General features: G+C 46.6%; 1 protein-coding gene across 3 annotated transcripts in view; it reads right to left on the bottom strand.

Moving 5' to 3' along the window:
• The window catches only part of RHOBTB3 (Rho related BTB domain containing 3), a 228,957-nt gene extending 219,675 nt beyond the window's left edge, over positions 1-9,282 (bottom strand). Inside the window, exons 1-2 of one of the 3 annotated variants that reach the window (XM_063964040.1) lie at positions 9,119-9,282; positions 8,668-8,729 (exon numbers count right to left, since the gene is read on the bottom strand). In XM_063964040.1, coding sequence (XP_063820110.1) covers positions 8,668-8,723 — 56 coding nt within the window. In that variant the 5' untranslated portion in view covers positions 8,724-8,729; positions 9,119-9,282. Of the gene's footprint in view, positions 1-8,667; positions 8,958-9,118 lie in introns of those variants that run through there. The other 2 variants (XM_063964042.1, XM_063964038.1) reach the window with 2 other exon arrangements.
• Positions 9,283-25,590: the final 16,308 nt, after the last annotated feature.

The raw sequence follows: 25,590 nt of genomic DNA, 5'->3' as shown, positions 1-25,590 counted from the left end.
TCCACAACTACCACAAAAGACTTCAAGCTGTCATTGATGTTAAAGGGGGCAATACACGGTATTAAGAACTGGGATATGTAAACTTTTGATCAGGGTCATTTGGGTAGTTTCTGTTGTCATTATGATTTAAAAAGAGTAAACACAGTTGTTTGACAATAAATGGCTTCACCCAACCACTAACCATGAGTGAAAGAAAAGTTTGTGAGTTATCATTCATATTCTCTGACAAATGGGCAGATAATCACAAATTCTGCTAGGGCATGTAAACTTATGAGCACAACTGTATATAATTTTATTTAATTATTATTATTTATTTATTTATTTTGATGGGAGGGCCCTGCCTATTTTGCCAGTCCCGGGCCCCGTAATTTCTGATGGCAATTCCCTAACTGTGGGGGAGTGATAGATGGCTAACTCGTCCGCATCAACCCTCCTGCGAACAGAGGATCCCTTTATTTTAATTATAAAGGGTATTTCAGCATCGTGCTGATGGCAGTAGTGAATGCCAACTATGAATTCATCTTCATTGACATTGGCAAAAATGGATGTGTATCAGACGGTGGGTCGCTGAAGAATACCACCTTCTACAAGCGGCTCACCACAAAGACCCTGAACTTGCCATCTAGGAAGCAAACTAAGCACGGCCTCAATTTTGTTTTCGTGGCTGATGAGGCATTCGCACTCCACGAGAACATTATGAAGCCGTACCCCCAAGGCACCTGACAAGGGAGAAGCGCATCTACAATTATAGGCTATTCTGGACACACCGAATTGTAGAGAACACTTTTGGCATTCTGTCTAGCCGCTTCCGCATATTCCTAACGGCTATCAATCTGCAGGTGGAGAAGATAGATTGGGTGGTGACTGTGTGCTGTGTTCTGCATAACTATTTGCACAGAAAAACCACCTAGCATAGGACACTGCCCAGAGTGGCTAATTTCCCCTGGAGTGTATTGGGGACACAATATATCTTTTATGAAGTGGTTAATAATATCTCTTTTAGATGTGGATGTTTGGTTAGAACATAAGTTGCAACAAATGTGTTATTATTTGTCCAGGCTCAGCAGAGGCTGTTAGCATTACTGAATTTATTTGATCTAATTTGATCTCTGGAGCTTGGAGGAATAAAATAATAGTGTATGCTTTTTATAACAACTGCTGTATATGATGTGTTAAAACCATATTGGAGTTTATGTGTGAAATATAGAAATTCCTATTTTAGGATGTTATAGAAAGGAATAATAAATAATAAAAAAAGCCTTTTTAATACACGGTTTGCCAGCGCTTTCTATTGTTTTTGTTTTTGTTCCTCCTCTAGTATCCTTAATAACTGTCTCCTCTGAGGTGGCGGCCATCTTGAGAGGGACTTTTTGATAGCCTGTAGGAGCCGGGCAGCGGCGGTGGCAGAAGGACGGACGGCGTCAGGAGGACGGATGGCAGCGGGCGGGCTGCGGCATGAGTGGCCCGGGCCCTCCCCTCTCTGTAGAGAGGCTGGGCCCGAGCCTGCTGTGCCCGCAGCACCCCCCTGATGGTGGGCCTGGCCACGGCTTGCCATTCAGATGTACTTGCAGGGAGCTATAAAATATAGAAATACAAAATTAAAACATGTATTTAAATAGTGTATTTAAAAAAAAATCTACTACAGAGTGGAAGTGTAGAGATTCCCACCACCCCAGACCTCTGTCTCATCCTGGATATCGAGGAATCCCAGACCCAAGATTAGACCCCTGAAGCACCAGCTACCCCTGATACCTCTGCAGCACCAGTTCCTCCGCTGCACCCCCGGAAGAGAACCCCCCCAAAAAAAACACCGGCCAGGAGGGCGAAGACCTCATCTTTGAGGAGATCAAGGCAAGACTTGCCCAGCCCCCCAACCACTACACAAGATTTGGGGAATTCTTGGCCTCTGCCATGTGCAACCTGCCACCTGGGCAAGCGGAGCAGATTGAGCGTCTAAATTTAAAGATGATTAACAAGGCCTGAAAAGCTAAACTCCATGATAATGTCATAATGTTCGACCGCCTTCCTGTCACTGCTCCTCCCACCCAACCCCATCCTATTCTGCCCACCCAACCCCATATTATTCTGCCCACCCAACCCCATCTCATTCCGCGGCACCCAACCACAACCTATTCCGCTCACCCAACCACAGCCTACTCCTTCACCCACCTGCTCCTCCGCCATATACTCTGCTATGCTGGAGGCAGAGGAGGAAATGCCCCAGTTTGAAATTTTGTAGGCATCTTATAATTCCCAATAAATATGGTGCGGTACAGGCTATATGGTGCTTTGGGGACAGATTTTTGAGGGAGGATACACGCATGCTGTAGGTGCATAATAGTGGGGCCGGGCCCATTCATTCAGCACTTTACAGCATGTGTGTATTCTCCCAATCAAATCTGTGCCCAAAACACCATATAGTCCTCCATTTTAGGAGTGAAAGTACGGCACCATATTTATTGGGAATTAGAACATTGTTAAGGGTCTTGTTTTAACGTTATTAATTCCCAATAAATATGGTGTGGTATAGGCTATACAGTGTTTTGGGCATACTTGCCTACCTGACCCTCTCCATGAGGGAGAAAATGCTCTGTTCCTGTACTTTCCTGGTAATGTATGATTTCCATCACCTGTGGTGAGCTAGTTAATTGATAAGAAAGGTGTTTCACCACAGGTGATGGCAATCATACATTACCAGGAAAGTTCAGGAGCAGAGCATTTTCTCCCTCATGGAGAGGGTCAGGTAGGCAAGTATGGTTTTGGGGTCAGATTTTTTGGGGAGGATACACGCATGCTGTAGGTGCATAATAATGGGGTCGGGCCCATTCATTCAGCACTTTACAGCATGTGTGTATTCTCCTAATCAAATCTGTGCCCAAAACACCATATAGCCCTCCATTTTAGGAGTGAAAGTACCACACCATATTTATTGGGAATTCAAATTAAAATAAACTGTTATCTAATAATTTTCATTATTTTATTACATATATATATATATATATATATATATCCAAATTGTGATGTCATGTTTTATATTTCTATGTGCCATATTGGCAAATCATTACATAGTTTTTGCACAGTTGTTTAAAAGAAAAAAAAAACTAATTTTTTCTATAAACAGTTTAAAAGTAACTAAACAGGTGTGGTGTGTATTTTATTACCTTTAAATACTGGTCCTGCAGCACCTTCACAATGGCCTGGCAGGTGTCAGGGATTATCCGACTCAAAGCCTGGGGGAGATGAGGGTCCCGAATTTCAGGTCCTCCAACGACCGCCCTCTAGCCAGGAACCTCAGAATAGCAGTCAGCCTCTCCTCAGCAGGGATGGCCCTCCGCATCTTGGTGTCCTGCCTCTCGATGTAGGGAGTCACAAGGCCAAGCAACTCCTGGAACGTATCTTCATCTATTCGCAGGTAGTTGCGATAAGTTATTATCCCTAATCTCGGTCAGGAGCGACATGTGAGAAAGAGTCCCCCTCTTCAGCAGCCACTCCTTGCTCCAAACAGACCTCACCCTCTTCCGTTTCGGATCCCTGTCACGTTTCAGCTTCATATAGCCATAGGCTAACAAGGGTGTAGTATGGTATGCTGGCGGCCGGGCTCCCAGCAACCAGCATACCGACGCCAGGAGCCCGACCACCGGCATACTGACCGCCGGCATACCGACAGCGTGGAGAGCGCAAATGAGCCCCTTGCGGGCACGGTGGCGCGCTACGCACGCCACGCTATTTTATTCTCCCTCCAGGGGGGGTCATGGACCCCCACGAGGGAGAAAAAGTGTCGGTATGCCGGCTTTCGGGATTCCGGCACCAGTATACTGTGCGCCGGGATCCCGACAGTCGGCATACTGAAGACCACCCGGCTAACAGACGTTGATAACTGTAGGAATCCATCACAGAACAGGATAAAGAGCACTTTGTTCAGAAAAAAACAAACAAAGCAATGCAAAATGGCTGCTGCTATTTATATGCCTATTTGGGCCAGCCCCCCTAGCACCCTAATCCAGCCCATCAGATATATCTTATAGTACATGTGAATGCCTTGCGATAAATCACATGCGATATGTCGCCGCGTGACACATCGCATACAATATATCGCATGCAAAAAAGTCACACATGTACCAAATCGTATGGAATCATGTGGAACCACTCCTGGGAAGCTCCCGGGAGAGTTCAAGGGAAATCGTCTCCGACTTCAGCCATCAGACATATCGTTCTAGTGCATAGGTTCTCAAACTCGGTCCCCAGGACCCCACACAGTGCATGTTTTTCAGGTCTCCTCACAGAATCACAAGTGAAATAATTAGCTCCACCTGCACACATTTTAAAATGTGTCTGTGAGTAATGAATACACCTGTGCACCTGCTGGGTTACCTGCAAAACATGCACTGTGTGGGGTCCTGAGGACCGAGTTTGAGAACCTGTGTTCTAGTGTATGGGGCCCTTAAGAGACAAGTGAAGAAGGGAAATGCTGGTTCTTTATTGATTAGAAAGCAGCAGCATTCAGAAATGCTTAATTGCTCCTGTGGTAACAGGCTGATTATGCTTCACCGTCACATGGGTGTAAGCAACTTTTTCTGAGCTTCATTTCTGTGTGACAGGGAAAAGCATAATCATAGAGCATTCCCCTGTTAGTATAACCTGGTTCCAAGGGAGAAATTGCTGAAACCGTGCTAGCTTTTAAATAACCCTAAAACTACCCATAATGACATTTAACCTTAAACACCTTAACCGCTATTAAGATAATTAATTCATATTGAATCACCCATATATAATGGACAAACATTCACTGCCTAGAGACTGGAAATGTTGAGTTTTGATAGTAATTAATTAGACAGAATACATTTTGACACAAATCATATCTTTGTCACCAGTGGCATAAGTTCATCCCAGTTGCCCGGAGGCAAGATAAATATTGGTGCCGCCCCTATATATAAAGATATATATATATTATATAATAACAATTTTATATATATATATATATATAGATATATATAGATAGATATATATATATATATATATAGATAGAGAGAGAGAGTGTTCTGAAAAAAAAGCATACATATTTCATTATCATTTATTTTAAATAACACATTTTTTAGCAGTCAAACCCAGTATTAGAACCTGTGAACTGTTACACTGAAGCAGACACTTTAGACAGATCTATGTAGTGTGCAAACACACACTACATAGATCTGCTCACTCACTCACAATGCTGATTATTTTGCTGACAATTATTTTATAAGTGTCGTACCCAGGATTAGAACCCACAACCTATTACACTGGAAGTAGACACCTTACTGATGAAGCGATTTGCTTCTGTATAGGAAACATGATAATTCTAACTATATGAAGTTGCTTCTCTGACAATTACACGTAACTTCAGATAGTTAGAATTCTCACGCTTCCTCTACAGGAGCAAATAACTCCATCAGTAAGATGTCTGCTTTCAGTGTAATAGGTCACGGGTTCTAATCCTGGGTATGACACTTGTAAATGTATATCTATAATAATGAGGGTGTGGTGTAAGGTGTAGGGAGGAAGAGATAGCAGTGGCTATTAATTAACTTAATTGAATGGTGTTGCTGAACACATGGAACGGGCAGAGAGGTGCATACCTCCCAACATGACCCTCTCCAGGAGGGACAGAATGCACTGCTCCTGGACTTTCCTCTTAATTTATGATTGCCATCACCTGTGCTGAAACACCTTTCTTATCCGGTAACCTGTACAACATAGGTGCCGGCAATCTAACACCCCTTTCACATCGCACAAATAACCCGGTATCGACACGGCATATTGCCATGTCGAACCGAGTCAGTGTGCGATGTGAAAGGTCCTTTGACGATTTAGCGGGTCGCCTGACCCGGTAATTCAACCCGGTAAAAAAAGAAGGGTTTTACCCGGGTTGATTACCGGGTCAGGTGCGGTGTGAATGGGAGCCGTGTCGATGCGACACGGTTCCCATTCACAGCATAGGGAAAGGCGGCGCAGGAGATGAGCTCATCTCCCGGCGCCGCCTCCACCCCCGCCCCTGCTGCTGCTGCTCCCTCCGCTGCTATGGCAACCGACCCGGTATATTGCCGGGTCGGAAAGCCAGCAGCGGAGCGCAAATGCCGGATCCCACCCGGTAAGTACACGTTTGTCTTACCGGGTAGGATCCGGCATTTGCGGTCTGAATGCGGTAATAGAGAAAGAGAAAAGTCCAGAAGCAGAGCATTTTGTTCTTCCTGGAGGGTCATGTTGGGAGGTATGGAGGTGCACCCCTACAGACTCAGAGCAGGAGCCCGGCGGCAGTGACTTTGTTACTTCCCACAGTTACGCCTCTGTGTGTCACCAAAGTCTCTCTACCATGACTTGCCATTACTGGTCTGTAGACTGACAGAACAGCACCAATGTGAAGAATCTTCATCAACAGTCAGAGATTAGTCTCACAGAATAAATTTAATAGTTTAAATTGACTATTTCTGCTGCTTTGAAGATTGTGTTATATTTCTGGTCATTTATTCCAAGTTAATAGAAGACTGAGGTTAATAGGATATATGCTTTCACTTGTGCTGAAATATGCTTCCTGGAGTAAGGTGGGATTTTAAAAACAGTAATTATAATATTAACCCAACCATTAGTTCTGGAACATTACAGCTTGGCAATGGTTACATTAATAATTCAGTGGAGAGAAAAACTAAAGTTACATAATGTAAATGGTTGTTATTAAAAGCTGTTTTAAGAAGGAAATGCAGGTACAACACAAGCATGTAAAGGTGTAAACCAAATGGTTTAAATTGCATCGAATATGGTACATATTGCACTGTGTGTACAGGGCTTGCGATGCCGATGTGCAGTCCCTCCGTGTGATCAGATGTGATGTGATCAGACCGCAAGTAACCGTGTGTACTGAAAAGCCTTGCGATCCCGATTTACGTCACCCAAGCCACTTCCCGGCCACACCCTGACCCCTCCTCTTTTCACACTGTGCGGAGGAAGGAAAGGAAGCCATCAAGCAGCAGCCGGAGTCTTGAGTTTTGGTAAGAATTAAAAACAATTGACCACCAATGTTTTTACTTACAGTATAATGGTTTCTGCTTTTTATCCCTGGTGAAAAGGTGCCACCCACAATCCTGTAATACCAATCCCGCTATTTAAATTTTTTGTTTGTTTGTTTTTGAGCATGGTACAAATCGTACATGGGGCCTAATTCAGACCTGATTATCGGTACTTTGCACATGTGCAGAATCCGTTGGGTGAGAGATCCGGTGCGGAATCCTAGGATGCAGCTGGGATCATTACTGCAGTAGGAGGTGTCTGCTTGTAATAGATGTCTCCTGTTGCATCACCATACAGCGCTATCACTGCTGCTTCCAAGGAAACTGTAGTGATAGCTCCAACCACATCTGACTCAGGCACTTTATTTGTCTGTGCAACCTAAGGACCAAACACAATCAATTTCACCCCAGTCCAGCTTTACGTAAACAATATATGTCACTATTAGCTATGGTAAAGAATAACATTTTAATCTAAAAATCATTTGATAGTTCTGTCAGATTCTGAGTTTGTAATGTACCCGGAGCGTGATTTATAGCTCATGGGGCCCTAAGAAAGATATCAGTTTGGGGCATCCCTCCCTCAATTGCATGCAATTTCACACATACACTGCCCCCCTAGCCACACACAAACACACACATACTTGTTTTCTAACCTCGTCGGGACACATGTCTGGAACCCCCCTCATGGGGACACGCTTTTCCTTACACCCGAGAAGCATGACCAGGGGGTCCGCACCTACCGAGGGAATCACATTCACATTACACCATATTAAATTGACCGATAAATCAATATCAAATACCGGAAGGACCCTGGACCTCATGGGGACCTATTCAGGAATACCAGCCTCGTGAGGACACCCACATAACTCATTTATTTTGGGGTTGACCAGAGATAGAGGACACATGTATGCTGGAACGGAACAAATTTTATTCAGGACAGGCTCTTTCTCATTATAGCAGTAATTCGGTTCGTAATGTAAAACTTAACCGAGAGCCAGTTCTGAGCCTTCAGCGCTTGTGGTTCAGCCCTTAGGCACGCATCGCAGTCATTCTTTCCCGGCACCTTTCATGAGTCAATGAACCGAATCATGTGATGTTCAACAGCTTTCACTTCTGATGGGGACCATGGATTCTGCTTTGCACCACTTCCTGGTAAGGGGGCATACAGGAAATTACCTTTCCCCACTGGTAAATCACACCTGTGGTTCAAGTTCAGAACATGGGACCCCCTGGGTTAGCATAACTAAACTGTTTCAGAACATTAACCGCCGGTCACACAACTACATACCCAGGGCTTAAAGTGGTCCTGGAGAGGTGGGGGAACTCATCTCCACTATCACCTGCGCGCCGTAGGCGCGCGCCGCAGAAAGGGGTGTGGCCTCACTAAGAAGGGGCGTGGTCACACAATAGTACCCCCAATTAAAAATCAGCTCCATTACACCTAATTACATCACTGTTACTTTAACATTAATGAAAAAACTGAGCCAGCCTAAAACTACACCTGCAACCTGGGAAGCATATAAGTTAACCCAATGCACAGCCAAGATGGGGGTAGGGGACCCCAGCTGGATACATACAGAGCAGTATCACTATATAAACACAGCGAGGGGGTCTCAGTCCCGGTACTCACAGAAAGATCCCGAACAGCAGTGCAACAACTCCGAGCTCCTGTAGCTGCACCCTCATCGTCCACTGCAGGGGCAAACACAGGATTTGGAAGGGTGGGGGGCGTGTGTGTGTGTCATATATAAATAAAATGCCCCCGCACACACACTGGGACTGCAGACTGTACATACACACACACACTGGGACTGCAGTCTGCCCCACCACACCATGACTGCAAATTACAAACACACACTGGGACCGCAGACTGTCCCCCCCACACACTCACAGACACTTAAACTGCAGAATACATTACACACATGCTCATCCCCCCCCCCCCCTCCCACACACACATACACATACACATACACAATAGGACTGCAAATTACACACACACACATATGCTGGGACTGCAGATAGTACACACACACTCCCCCTTCTCCCTCCTTCCCCAGTGACAGCAGCAGCTCACATCTGACCTGTGTAAGTGTAATTATGGGAGGCACTGGCAGCTGTGGACTGGAGCCGAGGAAGACGGGAGTTCCTGCCGATGAGTAGTGCAGTGAGTGTCCCCTGCACTGCTTGGGAAATGAAAGGGCTGCACGGAGCTGTGCCGCGGCAGCACAGATCACAGTTCAAGCTTGAGGCTTCTCTCACAAAAAAATAAACAATAATCGGTGCACTGCGATGGGTCTGCCTGGCAGTCCTCCTGCATCGCAGTGCAATGATTATTGTTTATTTATTTGTGAGAGAAGCCTCAAGCTTGAACTGTGAAATGTGCTGTCCACCGGCATCATAGAGATGGGGACAGCCGGTGGCACTGCACTGGAGGGAGGCAGCTATCCGGGGACTGCTAGACGCGGGAGAGAGGAGGGAGTACACCTCTGTCAGTGGGACGGAGGAGTAGCAGAGTGCGTCAGTGGGTCCCAGCTGTAGTGAGGTTTGACGTTGTCTGCAGCCGTCAGCCATTCCTGCGGACCGGCTGCTGATCAAAAGAAGAGGCCGCTCTTTGAATCTGATTATGGCGCCGATTGTGCACCAATCACGGCTAGCGGACCGCCAGCCAATGAGAAGGTGCCACTAGGCAGCTTCTCATTGGCTGGCGGTGCGCGAGCCATGATTGGCTCACATGCTCACCCACTTTTTTTAAAAAAAAAGCCTTGCTTTCTTTTTATTGGCAGCCGGTCCGCCCATGAGCCAGGATTAGCTGGCGGCTGCTGCAAGTTTCCAAGTACACTGAGCAGACGCTAGTGGCCGGACGGAGGCGGAACTGGTTCCGCCTTCAATTTGAAGTGACGGAACGCAGTTCCGCCCCGTTCCGGCCCACTTTAAGCACTGTACATACCCATTAAATGTGTAGCCTCATTCACCACAGGTTACTATTTCGAATAGATGTTCACGTGCATAAGGGGTCATTCCGACCCTTTTGCACGCATCGATTCTTCACTGCGGTGCGAATGGGTCGGGACTGCGGCTGCGTGGCGCTCGCAATGCGCACACGCATCGTTGCCTGGAGATGGTCATTGCCTGGCGACGGTCGTTGCCGGGCAGTGACTCTGCCAGCGCTGAAAGTGATCGCAGCGGCAATCGCAAGAAGAATGACGGCGGGGAGGTGTACCGTTTTCCGGGTGTGGAGATCCGAATGCAGGCGTGTCCAGGCGTTTGGAGGGCGGATGTCTGACGTCAATCCTGGGACCTTTGTCGCTGGATCCGTCGCACAGGGTAAGTAGATCTGACCCTGGTCTTGTTTTGCAGGAAAGTTTTTTTAGCATAGCAGGGCTGCACAAGCGATCGCAGCCCTGCTATGCTAAAACACACTCCCCATTAGGTGGCGTCAAGTTGATCGCACGAGCAGCAAAAAGTGACCACCATAGTGTACTGAGGCAACTTAGTTATGCTAGCCAAGAGATCCCATGTTCTAAACTTGAGCCCATAGCTGCACCCCCACACTATAGAGGTGACTGTACTGGGGAGGGCGACACTGAGACTTGCCCCTACCAACTGATATACCACCATGCTGTACCCCACACAGTATAGGGGTGACTGCCTCTCCCCCAGTTGCTGCCCTTCACTGAGGATGGAACCTTCCCCAGCAGTTGCCATGTGAACAGCTCCAGGTACTGAGACGGATGGGTGGAGAGTACCAGGGATGGAGCAGTGAGCAGACACAATACCTGCGCAGATGAAGCTCCAGGTGTCGGTGGGGAGCAGCAGGACATGGCCACAGTCACAGGAGCAGAGGGGAGAGGACAGGAGAGCCAACCACGCATATGTAAATTGATCCCACCCAGTCGCTATATAGTAATAGGACGCATCTTAGAGCCAGTAACCTTAAGCAGCAGGTTCAGATCAGACTGCGGGGAAGTCAGAGCTTCCTCTTATCCCCCTCACAGGGCGCAGCTGTGTGTGTGTCACTGTACACTGTAACCAGGAATCCTAGGAGACTCAGTAGCAAATTTCCCATTAGGCACGTGGGGCGGCACTTGGATGCTTGTGTTGGTACTATCAGCCTGAAAAGTAACAAAAACTGAAAATGTTAATGTATTTTGTCATGTGTAAGTCATGTGCGAGTAGAAACGCTGTGTTTGGCTGGAATTACAGTTGACCTTAGGCAAGATGGCGATGCCCTTGCTGCTCTAGACTGCAGCTACAGGAGAATCCTTACATGACTGGCCAGCTAACATGGGTAAGAAGATTTAAGTACCCACTTTGTGACACTGACTATACAGGTAGTCTTCTGATATAACATAATTCCTTTGGTGGAATCTTATTACCAGCTATAAAAAATACATTTACTTAACACTACAATGTCAGGCTAGGATTTGTATGTGGGTCTAGGGATTGCTATGGGAGTGGAGCGTGGAAGACTGGGTCATAAGCTAGGCGGCTTAATATAACTCTTCTTCATGTAGCATAGGAGAGTGAAGAAAGATAAGGTGGTTTAGTGCTTAGGCACAGAGTTATCAAGCCTTGGGGAGTGATAAATTGCACAGTGATAAAGTATCAGCCAATCAGCTCCTATCTGTCATTTTTCAAACACAGCCTGTAACATGGCAGTTAGGAGCTGATTGGCTGGTACTCTATCACCATGCAATTTATCACTCTATAAGGCTTGATAAATATATGCCTTACCACGAAGTGTGGAACCAACATGCTATGTCGGATTGCTGTAACACAAGGGGGGGAATTTACTAAGCTCCCGATTTTGACCGAGACGCCGTTTTTTCATCAAAGTGTCATCTCGGTAATTTACTAAACACTAATCACGGCAGAGATGAGGGCATTCGTAATTTTTTGCAAGTCCAAGTAAAAAATTACGAATGAATACACCGGGGGAAATTTACTAAGCTCCCGATTTTGACCGAGATGCCGTTTTTTCATCAAAGTGTCATCTCGGTAATTTACTAAACACTAATCACGGCAGAGATGAGGGCATTCGTAATTTTTTGCAAGTCCAAGTAAAAATTTACGAATGAATACACCATCGGTCAAAACGCGGCTGTTTAAGTATGAATCTCGGTCATTTACTAAGAAGTGCAAAGCAAAAAAAAAAAAAACACTGCCGTGAAAAATTACAACTCGTAAAAAAGTGCTAAAAAAAAACAGACCTTTTTTTTTTATTCGTGATTGGATAGGCATGCACGGATCCATGAGATCCGTGCATGTATATCAGTGGGAAGGGGTGGGAAAGTGCTTATTTTTTCAAAAAAAATTGCGTGGGGTCCCCCCTCCTAAGCATAACCAGCCTCGGGCTCTTTGAGCCGATCCTGGTTGCAGAAATATGGGGAAAAAAATGACAGGGGTTCCCCCATATTTAAGCAACCAGCATCGGGCTCTGCGCCTGGTCCTAGTCCCAAAAATACGGGGGACAAAAAGAGTAGGGGTCCCCCGTATTTTTAAAACCAGCACCGGGCTCCACTAGCTGGACAGATAATGCCACAGCCGGGGGTCACTTTTATATAGTGCCCTGCGGCCGTGGCATCAAAAATCCAACTAGTCACTCCTGGCCGGGGTACCCTGGGGGAGTGGGGACCCCTTCAATCAAGGGGTCCCCCCCCCCAGCCACCCAAGGGCCAGGGGTGAAGCCCGAGGCTGTCCCCCCCCCATCCAATGGGCTGCGGATGGGGAGGCTGATAGCCTTTGTTGTAAAAGAAAAGATATTGTTTTTAGTAGCAGTACTACAAGGCCCAGCAAGCCTCCCCCGCATGCTGGTACTTGGAGAACCACAAGTACCAGCATGCGACGGAAAAACGGGCCCGCTGGTACCTGTAGTACTACTACTAAAAAAATACCCAAAAAAAGACAAGACACACACACCGTGAAAGTATAATTTTATTACATACATACACACATACATACATACTTACCTTAAGTTCCCACGCAGGTCGGTCCTCTTCTCCAGTAGAATCCAAGGGGTACCTGTTGAAGAAATTATACTCACGAGATCCAGGGGTCCAGGCTCCTCGGGAAATCCAGGGGTAATCCACGTACTTGAAAAAAATAACAAAACGGTGTCCCGACCACGAACTGAAAGGGGACCCATGTTTGCACATGGGTCACCTTTCCACGAATGCCAGAAACCCACTTTGACTTCTGTCTAAGTGGGTTTCTTCAGCCAATCAGGGAGCGCCACGTTGTAGCACTCTCCTGATCAGCTGTGTGCTCCTGTCCTCACTGACAGGCAGCACACGGCAGTGTTACAATGTAGCGCCTATGCGCTACATTGTAACCAATGCTGGGAACTTTCTGCTCAGCGGTGACGTCACTTTAGGTCAACCGCAGGGCAGAAAGTTCCCATCATTGGTTACAATGTAGCGCATAGGCGCTACATTGTAACACTGCCGTGTGCTGCCTGTCAGTGAGGACAGGAGCACACAGCTGATCAGGAGAGTGCTACAACGTGGCGCTCCCTGATTGGCTGAAGAAACCCACTTAGACAGAAGTCAAAGTGGGTTTCTGGCATTCGTGGAAAGGTGACCCATGTGCAAACATGGGTCCCCTTTCAGTTCGTGGTCGGGACACCGTTTTGTTATTTTTTTCAAGTACGTGGATTACCCCTGGATTTCCCGAGGAGCCTGGACCCCTGGATCTCGTGAGTATAATTTCTTCAACAGGTACCCCTTGGATTCTACTGGAGAAGAGGACCGACCTGCGTGGGAACTTAAGGTAAGTATGTATGTATGTGTGTATGTATGTAATAAAATTATACTTTCACGGTGTGTGTGTCTTGTCTTTTTTTGGGTATTTTTATAGTAGTAGTACTACAGGTACCAGCGGGCCCGTTTTTCCGTCGCATGCTGGTACTTGTGGTTCTCCAAGTACCAGCATGCGGGGGAGGCTTGCTGGGCCTTGTAGTACTGCTACTAAAAACAATATCTTTTCTTTTACAACAAAGGCTATCAGCCTCCCCATCCGCAGCCCATTGGATGGGGGGGGACAGCCTCGGGCTTCACCCCTGGCCCTTGGGTGGCTGGGGGGGGGGACCCCTTGATTGAAGGGGTCCCCACTCCCCCAGGGTACCCCGGCCAGGAGTGACTAGTTGGATTTTTGATGCCACGGCCGCAGGGCACTATATAAAAGTGACCCCCGGCTGTGGCATTATCTGTCCAGCTAGTGGAGCCCGGTGCTGGTTTTAAAAATACGGGGGACCCCTACTCTTTTTGTCCCCCGTATTTTTGGAACCAGGACCAGGCGCAGAGCCCGATGCTGGTTGCTTAAATATGGGGGAACCCCTGTCATTTTTTTCCCCATATTTCGGCAACCAGGATCGGCTCAAAGAGCCCGAGGCTGGTTATGCTTAGGAGGGGGGACCCCACGCAATTTTTTTTTTAAATTTTACAGTGTTTAATTAAAAAAAAAAAAAAAAAATAGAACCCCAGCACGGATCACACAGATCCGGCCGAGATTAATTGTAAAAAAGTCGGCAGTGTTTTGCTAATCACTGCCGTAAAAAACACAAAAAAAACACGAATGACATCGACATCGGAAGAAAAGAAAAACCCGAATACGACAGCTTAGTAAATCCATCGTAACAAATTCAAAAAGTTGCAGTTTTACACTTTCGATGTCATTCGTGATTGAACTTTGACCTGAAACGGGAAAATACGAATCTTAGTAAATTTACCCCACCATCGGTCAAAACGCGGCTGTTTAAGTATGAATCTCGGTCATTTACTAAGAAGTGCAAAGCAAAAAAAAAAAAAACACTGCCGTGAAAAATTACAACTCGTAAAAAAGTGCTAAAAAAAAACAGACCTTTTTTTTTTATTCGTGATTGGATAGGCATGCACGGATCCATGAGATCCGTGCATGTATATCAGTGGGAAGGGGTGGGAAAGTGCTTATTTTTTCTAAAAAAATTGCGTGGGGTCCCCCCTCCTAAGCATAACCAGCCTCGGGCTCTTTGAGCCGATCCTGGTTGCAGAAATATGGGGAAAAAAATGACAGGGGTTCCCCCATATTTAAGCAACCAGCATCGGGCTCTGCGCCTGGTCCTGGTCCCAAAAATACGGGGGACAAAAAGAGTAGGGGTCCCCCGTATTTTTAAAACCAGCACCGGGCTCCACTAGCTGGACAGATAATGCCACAGCCGGGGGTCACTTTTATATAGTGCCCTGCGGCCGTGGCATCAAAAATCCAACTAGTCACTCCTGGCCGGGGTACCCTGGGGGAGTGGGGACCCCTTCAATCAAGGGGTCCCCCCCCCCAGCCACCCAAGGGCCAGGGGTGAAGCCCGAGGCTGTCCCCCCCCATCCAATGGGCTGCGGATGGGGAGGCTGATAGCCTTTGTTGTAAAAGAAAAGATATTGTTTTTAGTAGCAGTACTACAAGGCCCAGCAAGCCTCCCCCGCATGCTGGTACTTGGAGAACCACAAGTACCAGCATGCGACGGAAAAACGGGCCCGCTGGTACCTGTAGTACTACTACTAAAAAAATACCCAAAAAAAGACAAGACACACACACCGTGAAAGTATAATTTTATTACATACATACATACACACATACATACATACTTACCTTAAGTTCCCACGCAGGTCGGTCCTCTTCTCCAGTAGAATCCAAGGGGTACCTGTTGAAGAAATTATACTCACGAGATCCAGGGGTCCAGGCTCCTCGGGAAATCCAGGGGTAATCCACGTACTTGAAAAAAATAACAAAACGGTGTCCCGACCACGAACTGAAAGGGGACCCATGTTTGCACATGGGTCACCTTTCCACGAATGCCAGAAACCCACTTTGACTTCTGTCTAAGTGGGTTTCTTCAGCCAATCAGGGAGCGCCACGTTGTAGCACTCTCCTGATCAGCTGTGTGCTCCTGTCCTCACTGACAGGCAGCACACGGCAGTATTACAATGTAGCGCCTATGCGCTACATTGTAACCAATGCTGGGAACTTTCTGCTCAGCGGTGACGTCACTTTAGGTCAACCGCAGGGCAGAAAGTTCCCAGCATTGGTTACAATGTAGCGCATAGGCGCTACATTGTAACACTGCCGTGTGCTGCCTGTCAGTGAGGACAGGAGCACACAGCTGATCAGGAGAGTGCTACAACGTGGCGCTCCCTGATTGGCTGAAGAAACCCACTTAGACAGAAGTCAAAGTGGGTTTCTGGCATTCGTGGAAAGGTGACCCATGTGCAAACATGGGTCCCCTTTCAGTTCGTGGTCGGGACACCGTTTTGTTATTTTTTTCAAGTACGTGGATTACCCCTGGATTTCCCGAGGAGCCTGGACCCCTGGATCTCGTGAGTATAATTTCTTCAACAGGTACCCCTTGGATTCTACTGGAGAAGAGGACCGACCTGCGTGGGAACTTAAGGTAAGTATGTATGTATGTGTGTATGTATGTATGTAATAAAATTATACTTTCACGGTGTGTGTGTCTTGTCTTTTTTTGGGTATTTTTTTAGTAGTAGTACTACAGGTACCAGCGGGCCCGTTTTTCCGTCGCATGCTGGTACTTGTGGTTCTCCAAGTACCAGCATGCGGGGGAGGCTTGCTGGGCCTTGTAGTACTGCTACTAAAAACAATATCTTTTCTTTTACAACAAAGGCTATCAGCCTCCCCATCCGCAGCCCATTGGATGGGGGGGGACAGCCTCGGGCTTCACCCCTGGCCCTTGGGTGGCTGGGGGGGGGACCCCTTGATTGAAGGGGTCCCCACTCCCCCAGGGTACCCCGGCCAGGAGTGACTAGTTGGATTTTTGATGCCACGGCCGCAGGGCACTATATAAAAGTGACCCCCGGCTGTGGCATTATCTGTCCAGCTAGTGGAGCCCGGTGCTGGTTTTAAAAATACGGGGGACCCCTACTCTTTTTGTCCCCCGTATTTTTGGGACCAGGACCAGGCGCAGAGCCCGATGCTGGTTGCTTAAATATGGGGGAACCCCTGTCATTTTTTTTCCCATATTTCGGCAACCAGGATCGGCTCAAAGAGCCCGAGGCTGGTTATGCTTAGGAGGGGGGACCCCACGCAATTTTTTTTTTAAATTTTACAGTGTTTAATTAAAAAAAAAAAAAAAATAGAACCCCAGCACGGATCACACAGATCCGGCCGAGATTAATTGTAAAAAAGTCGGCAGTGTTTTGCTAATCACTGCCGTAAAAAACACAAAAAAAACACGAATGACATCGACATCGGAAGAAAAGAAAAACCAGAATACGACAGCTTAGTAAATCCATCGTAACAAATTCAAAAAGTTGCAGTTTTACACTTTCGATGTCATTCGTGATTGAACTTTGACCTGAAACGGGAAAATACGAATCTTAGTAAATTTACCCCAAGGACTTAGATGCTGAGCAGTACCAGTTACTCAGGATAACCGGGTTATGACCAGTTATTTAGGCACAGGTGCTGGGATGCAAAGCAGTACCAGCTTCTCAGGATTACTGTGTTATGACCAGGTACTTAGACACAGGTGCTGGGATGCAGAGTAGTACTAGTTTCTCAGGATTACTGGGTTGCAACTAGTTACTTAGACTTAGATGCTGCTGTGTAGCAGTACTGGCTATACAGGATTGCTAGAGAATGACCATAGGCATGCGCACGGGGGGTACCTGGTGCCAGAGGCGGATTTAGACCTCATGGGGCTCTAAGCAAGACACCAATTTGAGGCCCCCCTTCCTCAAACAATACTCTGTGTGCCCCTCCCCCCACCAATTGTAGCAGCCAGGTCCTGCTGCCCCCAAGTCAATGTATGCTCCCCAATCTGCCCATAGCCAATTATAGCAGGCAGATGATAGTTGTACTAGTGTATTGATTATTATTATTATTATTATCAGTTATTTATATAGCGCACACATATTCTGCAGCACTTTACAGAGAATATTTGCCCATTCACATGAGTCCCTTCCTCAGTGGAGCTTGCAATCTATATTCCCTACCACATGTACACGCACACACATTCATGCTAGGGTTAATTTTGTTGGGAGCCAATTAACCTACCAGTATATGTTTGGATTGTGGGAGGAAACCGGAGTACCCGAGGAAATTCATGCAAGTACAGGGATAATATACAAACTCCACACATATAGGGCCATGGTGGGAATTGAACCCATGACCTGAGTGCTGTGAGCCAGTAATGCTAACCATTACACCGTCAGTGCTGCCCTTAAAATTACACCTGGCAGCTATCTAGTCACTGACAGCCTGCTGGGAGTATTCAGCCAGACAAGCACTCTGACATTTTTCACAGAAATCAGAAATGACCTCCTGACTCCATAATCTGTCGGCGAGCCCCCAGGGTTCCGCCGGGCCCTTGCGGCTGCTTTGGATGCCTGCTGGTGAATCCGCTACTGCACGGTAGCCAGGTCGCTAACTTAATTGTCAGACCTCGTATAATGGAGTCACACTAAAGTCACTGATGTATAGTCAATACAGTCAGAGTCACTGACATATGATGCAGGTGCCCATACCTTATATTACTTATTATTATTACACCCAGTTACATTAGTGTTGACTGCATTATAGTGCCTCTACACCCCCCCCCTTACTGATTGCAGCAGCCTAGTAGGTCCCCCAACCCTTATAATACCCATTATTACACCCCTCAGTCAGAGTGACTGTATTGATTATATATCAGTGCCCCAGGCCCACAGATTGTAGCAGGCATCTCCCATACACGGTAGTACTTAAAATAGAGTATTATAGCATATTAATATCACCAGTCAGTATGTGCCTCCTCCTCAGCCATGACTGTCACAGGCAAATGTTGAACACTGTACTTAAAATTAGAGATGAGCGGGTTCGGTTCCTCGGAATCCGAACCCGCCCGAACTTCAGCTTTTTTTACACGGATCCGAGCGACTCGGATCTTCCCGCCTTGCTCGGTTAACCCGAGCGCGCCCGAACGTCATCATGACGCTGTCGGATTCTCGCGATGCTCGGATTCTATCGCGAGACTCGGATTCTATATAAGGAGCCGCGCGTCGCCGCCATTTTCACACGTGCATTGAGATTGATAGGGAGAGGACGTGGCTGGCGTCCTCTCCATTTAGATTAGAAGAGAGAGAGTGAGATTGAGACAGAGACACTTGATTTACTGGAGCTTAGGAGTACTAGAGAGTGCAGAGTTTACTAGTGACTGACCACTGACCAGTGACCACCAGTGCAGTTTTATTTAATATAATCCGTTCTCTGCCTGAAAAAAACGATACACAGTGACTCAGTCACATACCATATCTGTGCTCAGCCCAGTGTGCTGCATCATCTATGTATAATATCTGACTGTGCTCACACAGCTTAATTGTGGGGGAGACTGGGGAGCAGTTATAGGTTATAGCAGGAGCCAGGAGTACATACATATTATTAAAATTAAACAGTGCACACTTTTGTTGCAGGAGTGCCACTGCCAGTGTGACTGACCAGTGACCTGACCACACTGACCACCAGTATAGTATACTATATTGTGATTGCCTGAAAAAGTTAAACACTCGTCGTGTGACTTGTGTGGTGTTTTTTTATTCTATAAAAAACTCATTCTGCTGACAGACAGTGTCCAGCAGGTCCGTCATTATATAATATATACCTGTCCGGCTGCAGTAGTGATATATATATATTTTTTATATCATTATTTATCATCCAGTCGCAGCAGACACAGTACGGTAGTTCACGGCTGTAGCTACCTCTGTGTCGGCACTCGGCAGTCCATCCATAATTGTATACCACCTACCCGTGGTTTTTTTTTTCTTTCTTCTTTATACATACTACATCTCATTATCATCCAGTCTATATTAGCAGCAGACACAGTACAGTACGGTAGTCCACGGCTGTAGCTACCTCTGTGTCGGCACTCGGCAGTCCATCCATAATTGTATACCACCTACCCGTGGTTTTTTTTTTCTTCTTTATACATACTACATCTCATTATCATCCAGTCTATATTAGCAGCAGACACAGTACAGTACGGTAGTCCATGGCTGTAGCTACCTCTGTGTCGGCACTCGGCAGTCCATCCATAATTGTATACCACCTACCCGTGGTTTTTTTTTCTTTCTTCTTTATACATACTACATCTCATTATCATCCAGTCTATATTAGCAGCAGACACAGTACAGTACGGTAGTCCACGGCTGTAGCTACCTCTGTGTCGGCACTCGGCAGTCCATCCATAATTGTATACCACCTACCCGTGGTTTTTTTTTCTTTCTTCTTTATACATACTACATCTCATTATCAACCAGTCTATATTAGCAGCAGACACAGTACAGTACGGTAGTCCACGGCTGTAGCTACCTCTGTGTCGGCACTCGGCAGTCCGTCCATAATTGTATACCACCTACCCGTGGTTTTTTTTTTCTTTCTTCTTTATACATACTACATCTCATTATCATCCAGTCTATATTAGCAGCAGACACAGTACAGTACGGTAGTCCACGGCTGTAGCTACCTCTGTGTCGGCACTCGGCAGTCCATCCATAATTGTATACCACCTGCCCGTGGTTTTTTTTTTCTTCTTTATACATACTACATCTCATTATCATCCAGTCTATATTAGCAGCAGACACAGTACAGTACGGTAGTCCACGGCTGTAGCTACCTCTGTGTCGGCACTCGGCAGTCCATCCATAATTGTATACTAGTATCCATCCATCTCCATTGTTTACCTGAGGTGCCTTTTAGTTGTGCCTATTAAAATATGGAGAACAAAAATGTTGAGGTTCCAAAATTAGGGAAAGATCAAGATCCACTTCCACCTCGTGCTGAAGCTGCTGCCACTAGTCATGGCCGAGACGATGAAATGCCAGCAACGTCGTCTGCCAAGGCCGATGCCCAATGTCATAGTACAGAGCATGTCAAATCCAAAACACCAAATATCAGTAAAAAAAGGACTCCAAAACCTAAAATAAAATTGTCGGAGGAGAAGCATAAACTTGCCAATATGCCATTTACCACACGGAGTGGCAAGGAACGGCTGAGGCCCTGGCCTATGTTCATGGCTAGTGGTTCAGCTTCACATGAGGATGGAAGCACTCAGCCTCTCGCTAGAAAACTGAAAACACTCAAGCTGGCAAAAGCACCGCAAAGAACTGTGCGTTCTTCGAAATCCCAAATCCACAAGGAGAGTCCAATTGTGTCGGTTGCGATGCCTGACCTTCCCAACACTGGACGTGAAGAGCATGCGCCTTCCACCATTTGCATGCCCCCTGCAAGTGCTGGAAGGAGCACCCGCAGTCCAGTTCCTGATAGTCAGATTGAAGATGTCAGTGTTGAAGTACACCAGGATGAGGAGGATATGGGTGTTGCTGGCGCTGGGGAGGAAATTGACAAGGAGGATTCTGATGGTGAGGTGGTTTGTTTAAGTCAGGCACCCGGGGAGACACCTGTTGTCCGTGGGAGGAATATGGCCGTTGACATGCCTGGTGAAAATACCAAAAAAATCAGCTCTTCGGTGTGGAAGTATTTCACCAGAAATGCAGACAACATTTGTCAAGCCGTGTGTTCCCTTTGTCAAGCTGTAATAAGTAGGGGTAAGGACGTTAACCACCTCGGAACATCCTCCCTTATACGTCACCTGCAGCGCATTCATAATAAGTCAGTGACAAGTTCAAAAACTTTGGCCGACAGCGGAAGCAGTCCACTGACCAGTAAATCCCTTCCTCTTGTAACCAAGCTCACGCAAACCACCCCACCAACTCCCTCAGTGTCAATTTCCTCCTTCCCCAGGAATGCCAATAGTCCTGCAGGCCATGTCACTGGCAATTCTGACGAGTCCTCTCCTGCCTGGGATTCCTCCGATGCATCCTTGCGTGTAACGCCTACTGCTGCTGGCGCTGCTGTTGTTGCTGCTGGGAGTCGATGGTCATCCCAGAGGGGAAGTCGTAAGCCCACTTGTACTACTTCCAGTAAGCAATTGACTGTCCAACAGTCCTTTGCGAGGAAGATGAAATATCACAGCAGTCATCCTGCTGCAAAGCGGATAACTGAGGCCTTGACAACTATGTTGGTGTTAGACGTGCGTCCGGTATCCGCCGTTAGTTCACAGGGAACTAGACAATTTATTGAGGCAGTGTGCCCCCGTTACCAAATACCATCTAGGTTCCACTTCTCTAGGCAGGCGATACCGAGAATGTACACGGACGTCAGAAAAAGACTCACCAGTGTCCTAAAAAATGCAGTTGTACCCAATGTCCACTTAACCACGGACATGTGGACAAGTGGAGCAGGGCAGGGTCAGGACTATATGACTGTGACAGCCCACTGGGTAGATGTATGGACTCCCGCCGCAAGAACAGCAGCGGCGGCACCAGTAGCAGCATCTCGCAAACGCCAACTCTTTCCTAGGCAGGCTACGCTTTGTATCACCGCTTTCCAGAATACGCACACAGCTGAAAACCTCTTACGGCAACTGAGGAAGATCATCGCGGAATGGCTTACCCCAATTGGACTCTCCTGTGGATTTGTGGCATCGGACAACGCCAGCAATATTGTGTGTGCATTAAATATGGGCAAATTCCAGCACGTCCCATGTTTTGCACATACCTTGAATTTGGTGGTGCAGAATTTTTAAAAAAACGACAGGGGCGTGCAAGAGATGCTGTCGGTGGCCAGAAGAATTGCGGGACACTTTCGGCGTACAGGCACCACGTACAGAAGACTGGAGCACCACCAAAAACTACTGAACCTGCCCTGCCATCATCTGAAGCAAGAAGTGGTAACGAGGTGGAATTCAACCCTCTATATACTTCAGAGGTTGGAGGAGCAGCAAAAGGCCATTCAAGCCTATACAATTGAGCACGATATAGGAGGTGGAATGCACCTGTCTCAAGTGCAGTGGAGAATGATTTCAACGTTGTGCAAGGTTCTGATGCCCTTTGAACTTGCCACACGTGAAGTCAGTTCAGACACTGCCAGCCTGAGTCAGGTCATTCCCCTCATCAGGCTTTTGCAGAAGAAGCTGGAGACATTGAAGGAGGAGCTAACACGGAGCGATTCCGCTAGGCATGTGGGACTTGTGGATGGAGCCCTTAATTCGCTTAACAAGGATTCACGGGTGGTCAATCTGTTGAAATCAGAGCACTACATTTTGGCCACCGTGCTCGATCCTAGATTTAAAACCTACCTTGGATCTCTCTTTCCGGCAGACACAAGTCTGCTGGGGTTGAAAGTAGAGATGAGCGGGTTCGGTTCCTCGGAATCCGAACCCGCCCGAACTTCATGTTTTTTTTCACGGGTCCGAGCGACTCGGATCTTCCCGCCTTGCTCGGTTAACCCGAGCGCGCCCGAACGTCATCATGACGCTGTCGGATTCTCGCGAGACTCGGATTCTATATAATTCGCCGCCATTTTCACACGTGCATTGAGATTGATAGGGAGAGGACGTGGCTGGCGTCCTCTCCATTTAGATTAGAAGAGAGAGAGTGAGATTGATTTGAGACAGAGACACTTGATTTACTGGAGCTTAGGAGTACTGTAGAGAGTGCAGAGTTTAGTAGTGACTGACCACAGTGACCACCAGACAGTGCAGTTTTATTTAATATAATCCGTTCTCTGCCTGAAAAAAACGATACACAGTGACTCAGTCACATACCATATCTGTGTGCACTGCTCAGCCCAGTGTGCTGCATCATCTATGTATATATCTGACTGTGCTCACACAGCTTATAATTGTGGGGGAGACTGGGGAGCAGTGCCAGTTATAGGTTATAGCAGGAGCCAGGAGTACATATTATTAAAATTAAACAGTGCACACTTTTGCTGCAGGAGTGCCACTGCCAGTGTGACTGACCAGTGACCTGACCACACTGACCACCAGTATAGTTAGTAGTATACTATATTGTGATTGCCTGAAAAAGTTAAACACTCGTCGTGTGACTTGTGTGGTGTTTTTTTTTTATTCTATAAAAAACTCATTCTGCTGACAGACAGTGTCCAGCAGGTCCGTCATTATATAATATATACCTGTCCGGCTGCAGTAGTGATATATATATATTTTTTATATCATTATTTATCATCCAGTCGCAGCAGACACAGTACGGTAGTTCACGGCTGTAGCTACCTCTGTGTCGGCACTCGGCAGTCCATCCATAATTGTATACCACCTACCCGTGGTTTTTTTTTCTTTCTTCTTTATACATACATACTACATCTCTTTATCAACCAGTCTATATTAGCAGCAGACACAGTACAGTAGTCCACGGCTGTAGCTACCTCTGTGTCGGCACTCGGCAGTCCATCCATAATTGTATACCACCTACCCGTGGTTTTTTTTTTCTTTCTTCTTTATACATACATACTACATCTCTTTATCAACCAGTCTATATTAGCAGCAGACACAGTACAGTACGGTAGTCCACGGCTGTAGCTACCTCTGTGTCGGCACTCGGCAGTCCGTCCATAATTGTATACCACCTACCCGTGGTTTTTTTTTCTTTCTTCTTTATACATACATACTACATCTCTTTATCAACCAGTCTATATTAGCAGCAGACACAGTACAGTAGTCCACGGCTGTAGCTACCTCTGTGTCGGCACTCGGCAGTCCATCCATAATTGTATACCACCTACCCGTGGTTTTTTCTTTCTTTCTTCTTTATACATACATACTACATCTCTTTATCAACCAGTCTATATTAGCAGCAGACACAGTACAGTGTGGTAGTCCACGGCTGTAGCTACCTCTGTGTCGGCACTCGGCAGTCCGTCCATAATTGTATACCACCTACCCGTGGTTTTTTTTCTTTCTTCTTTATACATACATACTACATCTCTTTATCAACCAGTCTATATTAGCAGCAGACACAGTACAGTAGTCCACGGCTGTAGGTACCTCTGTGTCGGCACTCGGCAGTCCATCCATAATTGTATACCACCTACCCGTGGTTTTTTTTTCTTTCTTCTTTATACATACATACTACATCTCTTTATCAACCAGTCTATATTAGCAGCAGACACAGTACAGTACGGTAGTCCACGGCTGTAGCTACCTCTGTGTCGGCACTCGGCAGTCCGTCCATAATTGTATACCACCTACCCGTGGTTTTTTTTTCTTTCTTCTTTATACATACTACATCTCATTATCATCCAGTCTATATTAGCAGCAGACACAGTACAGTACGGTAGTCCACGGCTGTAGCTACCTCTGTGTCGGCACTCGGCAGTCCATCCATAATTGTATACCACCTACCCGTGGTTTTTTTCTTTCTTTCTTCTTTATACATACTACATCTCATTATCAACCAGTCTATATTAGCAGCAGACACAGTACGGTAGTCCACGGCTGTAGCTACCTCTGTGTCGGCACTCGGCAGTCCGTCCATAATTGTATACCACCTACCCGTGGTTTTTTTTTTCTTTCTTCTTTATACATACTACATCTCATTATCAACCAGTCTATATTAGCAGCAGACACAGTACGGTAGTCCACGGCTGTAGCTACCTCTGTGTCGGCACTCGGCAGTCCATCCATAATTGTATACCACCTACCCGTGGTTTTTTTTTCTTTCTTCTTTATACA

Source organism: Pseudophryne corroboree, chromosome 1, assembly GCF_028390025.1.
Source record: "Pseudophryne corroboree isolate aPseCor3 chromosome 1, aPseCor3.hap2, whole genome shotgun sequence".
Classification (NCBI taxonomy): Eukaryota; Metazoa; Chordata; class Amphibia; order Anura; family Myobatrachidae; genus Pseudophryne; species Pseudophryne corroboree.
The sequence above is the reverse complement of the archived record's forward strand: the minus strand, read 5'-3'. Positions and strand labels throughout refer to the sequence as shown.